Below are 12,331 nucleotides of genomic sequence, written 5' to 3'. Positions count from 1 at the left end.
GAATTCCTGGTGTGCTGCATTGAGCACCGGATCGAGCTGAGCTTGCCCCTTCAGGAGGTCGGTGTAATGCGTCGCATGTTCATCCTTCAGGTTGTAGTAAAGATCTTGGATGAGTCTCTTGTAGCAGTGGCAGTGCTCCTCTGGTGGAGCCTCATCCACTGACTGCAGACCTGTCTCTACTTCCCAGTCAAGAACTACAGATAAAAAATAGAGATACGCTTTCAGCTGTTGTTTGTGAGAATAGATATTATCTTGACATTAAAAAGTTTCAAGTTTCAACATTTACCAAATTAAGAAGTTAGCATGCGCCCATAGAAATGAGATATTGTAACTGAATAACCACATATTAAACCAAAAGATCTGATTGAAAACCTCCTCTGTATCAGCTTTAAAAGCTATTAACTATTATCCATGGATTTCACTGCCATTTTTCCAGACTTGCACCCTTGAATCACCTGTAGAAATTAATCAAACAGCACAGTGGAATAATTTCTGTGTTCCAGAGGATTAAGGAGAAACTTCTATCACATACAAAACTGCACGTTCTCCAACCCTACTTGTTCGGAGTAACAGTGATGTCTCCCCCTGCCCAAGTGCCTCAGCCGCGCTGCGTTGTAGAATTCCCCACACTCTGTGGCAGGTAGCGCTCCAGTCCTTCCTGGCCTGTTCCCTGCGCTCCCTGTCCACACTCAGTATGTCAGGATGATGAAAGCTGTGAATGCCACCGAGAGATAACGAATGGGGTTGTTAAACTTATGTTCATAGTCCAGATATTGAACCTACTGATTGTTGTCACAGAATGATGAGTCAGAGATGAAGATGAGGAGAGTCGGTGCAGAGCCAGACCTGGAGGAATAAACACCTGGAGTCACATCAGATTCTGTTCTGATCTGGAGCTGTTTACCGTCACTAGAAGAGCTCAGAGATTACTTTTTAATTTATGAGATTAAAAAGTGGATTTATCTTCACTCCTGTTTATCAGCCTGACTGCAGCAGTGATCAGTGGAGGTGACCTCCATTGTCGGGTGTTTATGTTCTGTAATGTTGACTGCTGACTGGAGCTGGAGGGGAAATGGACTTTACTTCATGAACGTGGGGGGAAAGAAGAGAGAGGACCAGAGTATCTGCTGAGTGCTGAGGTTGGTCAGAGGTTGACTTGTATTCAAACACACACACACACACACCCTTTGGTGCCTTTTCAGAAAATGTACAGTAAAGTAATCTGGCTGTTTGGGGCCAATAAACACTAAATTAAAAATAAGTAAATAGATAAAGACAAAAGAGCCTGATGTCTCAGCTTCTGTATCACAAGGTCAAATTTGCTTTGCTGGTGGAGAACACACCGTTAAACAACCACCATTACTGATGAAAATGTGAGGTGACTCAAAATGTTGACAGATGAGGTAATGTTTTAAAGTTTCATTCTCTGACTTCCTTCCTTACTCTCTGACTCTCTCTCCGAAGTTGTTGCAACAGGCAATGAAATGAAATGCATTATCTTGAGTAAACTTAAAGAACATTGTTGGAAACATTTGGGATAATGTAAGTTCATGACTCAACAAAACAAATAACAAAGGCCTACTCGTTTTTCACTGACTTTGCAGTCCTGTTCATTGGTTTTTAAAATTAAAACCAAAAACAATTTTAATATTTGAGATTAAATCATGACCCCACTGACCCCACACCATAAACTACGATCAGCACATTTGTTTTCACCTGATTGGAAGTAAGCAGTAGACAGGAGGAAGACAGTTCTGGTCCAGCTTATAGCACATCTGGAGTAATGTTAGGTCCTTGACCAAATCTCCACATCTCCTTGCACCCACAGGGCTGAGTCTGGCCTCCTCTCCTTCTGAAAATGAGTCTTGGGAGCTCTGACTCAGCAGTCCAGAGTCTGTAGCCTGTTCTCCAAAAAGCGGATAATGTCCATAAATAGAATCCTGGACAAAACTGCCAGAGCTGCTGTCCGTAGTAATGCTGGACTGGGAGCCCGAGGCAGGAAAGTCCTCCACTGGTTTGCTCCTGGACATCTCCTGTTGGCCTCTCTCCATCACTCTAATTATGGCCTCAAATGCCTCTCTGCTGATGGTAGAGGGAAGGGTCCGGACCTCATACTTCTGTCCTACAAAAAGCTGACCAACAGAACAGAAAACCATGAATTCATCATCTAAATACAAAGACGCTCTTTGTTGAAAAACTGCACCCTCGTCCTGTCAAATAAGACTACAGGATGATATCTTACAATCAAATTTGGACCCTGTGTTTTCTGGCACCGCTGGAGGTTCTCCACATGTAGCTTTACAGTGTCGTGTCGCTCAGCAACAGGTGTTCCAACCCCCCAGCGGAGGTCAACCATCCTGAAGTCATAGCCTCTCTGCTTACAGTACAGATACAGTCGGGGATAAACCTTCTCCATGAGCGCACTTCTCTCTGCAACTGTGTCTGAATCAAACACATTTATACACATGTGGAGAACAATTGTTACATCTTTTTTGTATGTCAATTGTGATTTTGTTTTTTTAAATAAGTTAAAGACAAATTGTGAATAAAAAATAATACAGCCAAAAACTGAGGTGACGGAGCTGAGAGTCACATGGAACTGTTGGAACAAAACAAAATCAGAAATAAACTGATAAAAAAAAAAAGAAAAATCAGCAGTGTGAATAAACCACAGTTTTCTCCTGTGCAAGCAGTGTATACACTAACACTCCTCTGGTCTTGAGCTCCCAGTCCAAACTGCAAGCTGTAAGGCTAACTGAGCTAACTAGCTAAAGGGAGCAGCAGATAGCAGTTACTCTGGTGATACGCTGCCTCCTAGGCTATAGGCTAGTCTGTTTTGAGTATGAATTTAACAGGTGGCCAATTGTTACGCATTGCACCTTTAATAGTACCCAAGCTCCAGGCTGAAAAACTTCCGAAAATCTTCTGTTTCACCTCTGACCACAACCTGGATGTGTTAGAAATGTGCTGTGTCGCACCTGTAACCACACCCAACAATGTAACTATAGACAATTCACAACACTGACTGAAAACAATGATTTAAGAGTGAACCCAAAACATCATTGAGGTAATCAGCTGCCAGCCAATTAGATGATCTTGTCAGATTTGGTCATTCTTACCTTTGTATCCACCACATATGTAGACCATGAATCTCTTCTCTTCAACATGAGATGGAGGCTCCTGCTTCCTGTGAGCCTCATCAGTCTCCGTACCACACAAGACGTTTGCCACTGGGAGGTTGTTGTCACTTCTTTTATCCACATCTTCTTTGTTTGACCTCACAGACAGACGAGTCCCACTGTCCGTCTCTCTGTCCCGTCTCCCTCTGTCCTCTTCTTCCTCATCTTCTCTGAGTGCCTTCATGCTCCTTAGTAACGTTGATGAGCTCTCACCTGTTCTCCCATATTCAGGCAGGTCTACAAAAGCATCTGCAGCCTTTAACTGTTAAAAAAACCCATTAGGTCTGTATAATGAGAGTTTGCAGGTGATTTGAGCTTAGTGAAAGTTCAGTCAGGTAGACTATCTCCTTACTAAGTCACAAGCACAGTCTCCAGTTTTCCCTAAACTCCTCTTCATCCAGTTACAACCTGTCATGTTGTCCTCTAGCCAATCATTTGTGAGCTGTCAAATTTAAAAGTGCTCTCTGCTGTCATCTCAGCATCGTCCAAGTGCCAGAGTCTATTCCTTCTGTTCACCATGACAATGTATCTTACTTCATCTTCACACTGGTTTTGTTTTCTCCTGATGGAACTACTCTGAACTGAAGGCTTACAGCTTCATGCTTTTTCTAAATTATATTTTCAGGATGACATTGACATGTACAGGTCTATAAAGGACATACCTTGGAAACATGTCCTCGGTGCAGTCTGTCAGTTATTCTGCCCTGATGATCATTTTTGGTTTTGCCTGTTTGCTGCAGCTGTAGTTGGTACAAGAGACAAACAGGAGTTTTGCCATGAATGAATGAACACAGAACAAAAAAACTAAACCTGTAGTAGACATTTAGTAGGCTACTTTGATTTTGTCCTGAAGCACTTACTCTGAGGTGATTTGTGTCTCTCCCCGTCCTGTTTGCCCTCTACAATATGCGAGCATGAGAGACGACACAGGGATGAGTTCACCAGTGGACAGGGGCCTTGTTTTAAAATGCAAAAAACAGCTAAAAGAACATGAAATGGCTCCATAGTCTTTGGGCATAGGATCTCGGCGCTTCTAGAGATTTGGATTACACTAGAAAAGCTGTATGGAGCCATTTCGTGGAGCCATTCTGTAGATTTTTACATTTACATCAAGTCTCTAGCTACTTGTACAGTAAATTCAAGTGAATTTTTTCACCTTAATTTCAACTTTGAAGAAGCAAACTTTATATAATATACAATTATATATTCTAATTGGAATTATTAACAATACTGCAATTGTTTTTGCTGTTCCCCTAAGTCTAATTATTATTACATCAAATGATCACTATTGTGAAAAAAGCACCAAAGGCATTAGGATTCATTCACTGTCTCATGAATGTCTGTACAGAATCCATCGAGTAGGTCTAGTTTTTGAGATCATTTAGTGTGGACCAAAGTGGAGGATGCTCAGTCCTTCTCTCTCTCTTTAGAATTCAGTAGCACATTATAATATACATCATTAAAGGGACACTGTGTAGTTTTTGAACAAGAAATTCAAACTCAAAATTTTAATATTTACAATATTAATGAGGCAATTGTGAATAAACAAGCTGACAAGTCTGAGAACTCTGTTTGAAGCTAGAAAGGTGGCAGGGTCTGCCACAAATAAACACAGTAAAACAGTATAAATTGTGTTGTCCTTTAAGGTCAGTTTGTTTATTCAGTTTATTCAGTCATGAAAACAAAGAGAGTTTGTTTAGGCTGAAAAAAATTAGCCAATGAAGATCTTTCTCTTCTCATTAACATTTCTTCAACAAAACTACAGAGTGCTCCTTTAATAAATGGTACATTTATAATTAATTACAATTACTGTTGACAAACAAAGAATTGCGTTATTAAACAATTGTAAGGGTTTATAAACATCACTTGTCACTTTATAACAAACAGCTGCTTGATACATGGTTTATAAAGTATTCCATTGTTTGTCAACAGTTAAATAACTTTTAATTAAAGTTTAATTAACTATAAATGTACCATGTATTCCTGCTGGTCATTTGAAGGTGTACTCTAAAATGCTTTGTTTCCTGCAGTCACACAGCTCCTCCATAATAATATCTAAAATGAACAGAGCTCACCAGACAGAGTGAAGTTGGTCCACAGTTTATAGCTGGGAGCGTTACAGCCTCTGTATCCTCCTGCAGGACAGGCAGTGTACAATGACTCATTATTAACATAGAGACTCAAACTCTGCTTTCATGAAATACTGAAGTTACACACATTACCACATAAAGATAGACGAGAAAAAATATGAATATTAAATATGCTAAGAAAACTGAAACTGTCTATATTAAGGTGAAATACAACAGTTATCCATTTTTACCTGTATGGCCACTCATCCAAATAGTGGATATAAGTAAGAGAGCCTGTCGCAGCCTTACTGTGTAACAAACAGGCTTCAGGCCCTTCATGGGATCACTGGGCTGGTCTAAAGATGTTTCAAACCGCTTTTAGCTGCAGTAAGCGAATGGTGCCACAGTTCATTGGTGGCAGGAGCTTAAATAAAACTACTGCAGAGTTTTCAAACAAACCACAAGCCAGTATGAATTAGTATGAATTACTGTTGACAGTTATTCATGTGTTGTTGAAAACAAACACTTACCTTCTTCTTGTGTTTGGGAACAAGCCCGTCTCTGTAATAAGTCCACATTCTGTCACCGCCGGCTGATGGCGCACATTCATCTGTCAATGGGACAGAATAACATGGCCAACTTCCGATTGAGAATTTCAAAATAAGACGGTTAAACGGCGCAAATGTCGTTATTTCATTACACATTTCAGTGCGATAGTGTACACAGTTTTCCACACAAATATATCAGTTTTATTGTATACAGCCCTATAGCAATATCAGCTCATTCCAAATGAACAGACTCTCATGATCTCAGATGACAGTGATGTGTTATAGACTGCAGCTCCTCTGGTACAGCCTGCCCAAACTTTTTTCCCTTGGAGGGACAAAACTGAAAGTTAATGATGAGCCATGGGCCTGAAGCAAAAACCTATTGCACTTTATTGTTAAAATGCAAAAAATAACTAGGATCCCCACAAAGTGCCCTCCACGCTGAGATAATGAAACATAATCAATAATGAGGGGTCGCACACATTTAAATGACATGAACAGCTGGTGATGTCATTTTTTAAAATAAATTTCAGTGGAAACTTCTTGCAGGCCAAATCCTCTTACATGCTCACTTCATTCTCACCTTTAGACTTTAACTTTGCAACACGTACACACTTTGGAATGTTTGTGTGATTTGTTTTTCTGGTCTGTACCACTATTGTAGAAATACTGAGGTCATTAGTACAAATTCCTTCAGTTCTGTCCAACCCCTATTACACATGTTAGGCTAGCCCACAAGAAAATACTGAAAACTTTCCACACATTTGTTCACCTATCATGTCAATTGTACTGTTTTGTTAAATTCCCCTGCATATGTCCACATGTTACCACTGTGTACCAAAAACAGTCAACTTTCATATATTTATTTCTATTGGGGCTCAGGATAAATAATACATTTCTCAAGCTGTCTAAATTGCATTCTTATAAAAGCATGCATAACATTCAAGTAACTGCAGAATTTCAACTCATCAGTTCATTAAACTCTCAAATTACCAGAAACATTACAGAGGATCTGTCAACCTCTCCTCATTGTTATCAACAGCCCACATCAAACTGCTTGTGCACTACTTTCACATTCCCAGATTTGGTTTTATTTTGAAGGTAAAATCACTCAACTTCCTTGGTAACTCAGGTACAATTCTGTACCTTCACACTTCTGAGCCAGAGGCAAGAAATTTCGACCATAATGTGTCTTGAGAACAGTCATCACTGCTATAAACTGAATACAAGAGCTGGTGAACTATGTTACACAATTACATGCTTGACTGTAAAGACAGCTGTTGCTGCTAGTTTTTCACACTTTAAAACGAACATAATGCCTACAACAGTGACTTAACCGTTTTAATTACATGAACATTTTAAATGTCATTCTATTACACAAGTGTTTCTATCATGTTGAGTTGAAGTGAATCAATTAAATCATAGCAGACTTTTACATATACCTTGTGCTAAGTGTTTATTATTCAAGTATTACACACAAAGGTAATGCATTTAGACGTTGTTATTCTGTCCTCAGAAATAAATCACACATCTGGTTATTTAATTTAGACACAATGACTGAACATGATAGAAAAACTGCAGTGAACGGGACACTTTCATTGACCACATGTAATACAATTCGGCAAAGCAATGATAAACGACATTACACAAGCAGTAGACCAAATATGGGTTTTATTTATCTATAAAAATTTAAGGTTTTCACTTCATAGGGAAAAACAGTTGTCAAAAGAAAATGGGGCAAGGAGTAACATTTTATCTGTTATTAAAAACGTCTCTGCTTTCACAAAGTCACATGATGTCTTAAAGTAACAGCAGGATGCTACGTGACACTTTAACACATCCGTTTAGAACCACGCTGCATCACTTCTGGCTCCAGTGCCTGACACTGGGCCTACTCTGACAGACTGAAAACATGGCAGTGACAGCAAGTATCTCAAGCACGCTCCAACCTGATGTGCTGTGCAACTGTGTACGGTGAAGAAAACCTGATGCTGTTGGTCTTCTTCACCTGGCTGCATTCCACAAACACCACAGACACAGAAAACATCGCAATAATAATAAATCCCAGCTCAAAGTTGCAGTTTAGCTGGAGGTGTGTGTGACCTGAAGTCCACGGTTCCCTGCCTGCTTTGGTTCTCACGGTGGGAGCAGCCATGTTGAGTGTTGAAGGATGTGAAGGCATCTAGACAGGAGCAGCAGCAGCATCGACGGGCTGCAGTAAGATCAGGCTATACTGCACCTCCTTGTATAAAGCAGCACCAGATCACTGCCCTCAGGCCTACTCATCATCTTTTCCTCCGGTTTTACTCAGCTGCAACAAAAACAAGGAGAGATCAATGATACATGGCAGCGTGTGAAGGATTTTAAATAGAAAATTTAAATTACGGGTGTTTTTTTACTTACATGCTGGAGGATCGGGAAGTGAGGGAGAAAAAGACAGAGGAGCATAGGAAGTTAATGATGACTGTCGCTTCAGGTGGATCTTGTGAAGAAAAGGTAAAATGTACTTACTTTGATGACGTCGACCCAGTTCCAACCTCTTGGCAGTTCCCCTTTGTTATCTGGAAGCAGAAATCATTCTGATTATGATGATGTGCACCGTGATCTAGTGACTAAACCCACAATCACTGCTGACTTTAAAATGCAGGCTGTGGTTAAAACTAAGGACGGTACAGCGGTGTATCATCAGGCTGTCTGCAGGTTCCACAAAGCTAAAACCTTTTGATGTTGCACACAATTTCAATTTAAGAACAGATCCAAAAAAAAATACATCCAGGCATAAGAAAAAGAAATAGGAGCAAGTGGAGATCTCAAATTTTCTAAAGATATCGCATCACTGAAATTGAATGGAATGGCTTAGGTGCAACATGACTTTTACTTTTCGAGCTCTGGCTGTAGCTACTGAGATCTCAGAACCTGGCAACACTGCGAAAATAATTCATTTGTAAAGGACAATCAGACAGGTTGTAAATAAGTCAAAAATGTATCCACATCATCTCAACCAAACTGACAGTGAGTGCTTCTGTCTAATTATCCCTCATTGCAGAGAATACAGTTCTGCCCACACCATGAATGATTACCGTTATAATAACGATGTGAGGATCCAAACTGACATAACATTCTGTAAACAGAGGCGCAAAGCACACGCTGAATGCTCCAGCTGTGTCAGCAGCTCAGGAAAATGGACATTGTTGACGTGTTACAGCTCGATGTGATACTAAATACAAAAAGAAAACTGAAAGGATGCAGGTTCACAAAAGTCTTCAAAGATACGAGGAGAGGAGAATCCAACACTCTCTGTACAGTGTTAGGAAAGTTGTCATCTTTTGAAGACAAATTTTATTCAAACTTTCATTTGTGTCAACATCAATTATCCCTGCGATCATCAGAGGACATCAGTAACTCCAGAGACCCCATCAGTGCCAAAGCTGAAGCAAGAAGTGGGTCTCTGAACTCTAATAGATGTTTACAACTGACACGTTGGCTGATCATCTGATCGTTTGCCAAATTGTTCTTCCAAATAAGTTTCTTGACTTGACCTCATCTCAGCAATTAAATAACTGAGCACAACGTTATCATTGCTTAAAAAGAGATGCTACGTTACATTCCATTGGCTTTAGTATATAATGGAGTATATAATGTGTGATAGCTGATATGAGCTGCTGGTGACGTTTGTCATTTTAACCAGTCAAAGTCACTCAGCACCAGCTACAGACGAGCTGCTGCTGCTGCTAGCTGAAAGTTTGCTAAATAAATCATACGTAGCTAAGAGAATCTGTATACTTTGCTAACCTCAGTGCATGTGTCAATCATTCACTAGTCAGACCAAACCATTTTTCAAATTCACACTTCTCACTTGCATCTGGAGTGACACATTTGGACTGTAGAGTCCAACTGTCATTATTTTCCTGTGGACTGTCTCACTGACTCGTACCTGTTCTGCTGATGATCCTCCTCTTCTGAGCTTTAGTCAGCTGCTCCTTCTTCTCCTTCTTCTTGGCTGTTGAGCTGGTAGTTGTGACCTCACTAATGGGCGTCAACGTCTACAACAACAAGAGATATGCAGCAGTTATTTTGTGCATAACCAATGACTGACTATTTGTTCTACAGTTGTTCAAACATCAAATTGTGAGGCTCTACTTCTACTCTGAAACTGATGCTGAAAGGCAAAGAGAAGTTGAGAAACGTGTGCAGTTTCTGTGGTATCTAGCTGTAGTGTTGGGAAATACCATTTTTATTATGCCTTTAAACCTACGGCAAATGGTGGTAAAAATGGTCAACAAGCCATTCCTTGCAATTTTTAACGAAGGGGAAAAAAGAGCCAGTTCAAGGAAGATGGTGTTATACAGTGTCCATAGCGGTTGACTGACAGGAGCTCTCTGGGATCGAGCAGCACAGAAACACCTCTAGACCCAAGACACAGAACTGTCCTGATGTATTTTTAGAGTACTGACCACAGCAGTGACTACAGGCTTGTGGTTCTCCATGAGGGCCTCCTGGTTCTCTTTGGCCCACTCAAACAGAGTGTACATCATGGCAGTGCCAAGGTTAGCCTCCACCTGCTCCTCCACCTTCAACAGGATCAGCTGCTTCGTCTCTGCAGAGCTGTTATTAAATCAACACAAAGGAGAGAAACAACGTGACCATCATATAAAGTATGTGTACAGCAACAACAGTGTCACACTGTGGCCATGGACCTGAGGTACTTATGTATTTATATACCCCATGTGTAGGCTTTCAAAAATTCTATGGTGAACATGGTGAGTATTTATCAGGCTGATTTGAGCATGATTAGATTAATTATATTAACTAAAGGACCTGGTATTTCTTCATCATAAATGTTCTGCAGGCAGTGTGGATCATTTAAACTGTACATTCATCTTGAGAAATATAACTTGCAGAAAATGTAATGTTAGACTCTATTTTATCATTACATTATTACAAGTAATAGTATTGTTGGTTGATTGAGCAAAAGGCAGCCTGCTTGCAACTTACATTCTGTTGTTGAAAAAGGCATCGAGGGAGATTTGTGGGGCCGTCTCGGGGTACGTCTCTGGCCATGTGACATCCAGGATGAATGCTTTGGTGTCCTCGAGGTCTCCTATCTGTTGTTTAACAGTAAAATCAAATAGGTAAGAGAAGGTATTACTAAAGGGTGATTCCCAGCAGTTTGTTAAAGTCTGATTTGATGTATATACTGTTGAAACAGGGCGTTGGGGAGGCCCAGGGTATGGTCAGAGGACAGTACTCACCCTTAACTGAAAGGAAACTGGACTGATTTCCTTGAAGCACTCATCCCCCTCATAGATGGAGCGAAGAGCCTCCAACTCCATCTGGGATTGAAGAGAAGGAGTGACAGGTTAGTCAGATAGAAGATCAACACAGGCCTGCCGAACACCATTCACAAATATGGTAACATAAACTTGACAAAGGTTGCAAGACAGAGCCATAACTCAATACCTTTCACGAGATAATGTCAGCTATAAATTGGCATTCATGTGATCATCCAGACATTAAAAGGACGTCCGCCAAATTCAACCCTGAATTTGTCTAACGTCACCACCCGGCTATTAACGTCACTGTTACAGTAGATGGTGGCATATGACTTCAGTGAATCATCGATCATTGTTATAATATTGATGTTTGGTAGATAACATATACGCCGAATGAATTCGAGGACATTTTTTGTTCATAAAATGTCTTGACTTGTGCTTTGGGTGACACGCACTCCTCTGTATGCTTAAACCGCCTTAATTTGACAGATTTTTGAATGAAGATTGGCGTGACATTCTCCCCTTTAAGAAAGACGCTGATCAGGGCTCAGCAGCTAGAGAGGCGTTTGACACTCTGGCCTGACAGCTGTTTTAGCTCATCATAACTCCTGCACACTGAATAAAAGTTGACTTGTTTGCTGGTGTTGCCGTTTAAATGGCACAGAGGCTGGAGACTGAGCTCGTGCTAACAGTCACGCTACTGTCAACTAGTTAGCAGTTAGCCGCTAACGGCAGCTAGCCTACTACTGCATCACCGTTCACTCGTACCTCCTGATCCTCGTTGGCTGTCATGATCTTCCTCCTGCGTCCGTGTGAGGTACTCTCTGTGTGGAGAATGAAACGTGTCCAAACCCAACAGCTAACAACCCATTCCTATCATTAAAACTTTACTATCTAATATTTTCACAACTTCACCAGCTGGACAAGCCACTGCCACCATGATAATAGACGCATGCGCAGTTAGACACACGACGTGAACTTTGAACCTCATCATTAATGGATTTCTTCTTTTTTTTATTACACACATAAACAAACATATATACATTCATACAATAAACAAACAACAAAAAACATATATATACATATATACTAATATATAGATAGATAGAGGTATTAGCAAATCATATTATTGTTTTTAATCATTCATAATATTCCAAGGTTCTTATAGCTTTTCTGTCTTTCATATTTTTTAGTAGCTGCATGTAATATCTGGTTTCTATTTTAAATTCATAAAAAAATGTTTTTTTTCTCCATCACAAGTG

The 12,331-nt window shown here is 40.3% G+C and overlaps 2 protein-coding genes across 2 annotated transcripts; both read right to left on the bottom strand.

Moving 5' to 3' along the window:
• Window positions 1-3,278: 3,278 nt before the first annotated feature.
• LOC311251324 (uncharacterized protein) lies at window positions 3,279-5,834 on the bottom strand (the record flags this gene model as incomplete). Its single annotated transcript, XM_084343702.1, has 6 exons — window positions 5,779-5,834; window positions 5,255-5,314; window positions 4,040-4,078; window positions 3,842-3,919; window positions 3,358-3,441; window positions 3,279-3,323 (listed from the first exon to the last, which is right to left on the bottom strand). The coding sequence occupies exons 1-6, from the start codon at window positions 5,824-5,826 to the stop codon at window positions 3,279-3,281; spliced, it is 354 nt and encodes a 117-aa protein (XP_084199828.1). The 5' UTR covers window positions 5,827-5,834.
• A 2,392-nt stretch (window positions 5,835-8,226) lies between these two features.
• Window positions 8,227-12,018, bottom strand: rwdd (RWD domain containing 4). The gene is made up of 6 exons (XM_084343827.1): window positions 11,838-12,018; window positions 11,049-11,129; window positions 10,792-10,901; window positions 10,251-10,401; window positions 9,731-9,839; window positions 8,227-8,357 (listed from the first exon to the last, which is right to left on the bottom strand). Exons 1-6 carry the CDS (start codon window positions 11,859-11,861, stop codon window positions 8,269-8,271), a joined length of 564 nt encoding a protein of 187 aa, XP_084199953.1. The 5' UTR covers window positions 11,862-12,018; the 3' UTR covers window positions 8,227-8,268.
• Between the last annotated feature and the right edge of the window lie 313 nt (window positions 12,019-12,331).

Source organism: Pagrus pagrus (genome assembly GCF_965226575.1).
Source record: "Pagrus pagrus genome assembly, chromosome: 22".
Lineage (NCBI taxonomy): Eukaryota > Metazoa > Chordata > Actinopteri > Spariformes > Sparidae > Pagrus > Pagrus pagrus.
Note: the sequence above shows the minus strand (reverse complement) of the source record. Positions and strands in the feature narration are given on the sequence as shown.

Bases quoted from the DNA above. Each gene is read 5' to 3' on its own strand.
- rwdd (XM_084343827.1), bottom strand. From the start codon at position 11,861: ATGACAGCCAACGAGGATCAGGAG. The intron at 11,130-11,837 runs GTACGAGTGAAC...CTTCAATCCCAG, and splicing joins CAGCCAACGAGGATCAGGAG to ATGGAGTTGGAGGCTCTTCG. The intron at 10,402-10,791 runs GTAAGTTGCAAG...ATTTAATAACAG, and splicing joins GCCTTTTTCAACAACAGAAT to CTCTGCAGAGACGAAGCAGC.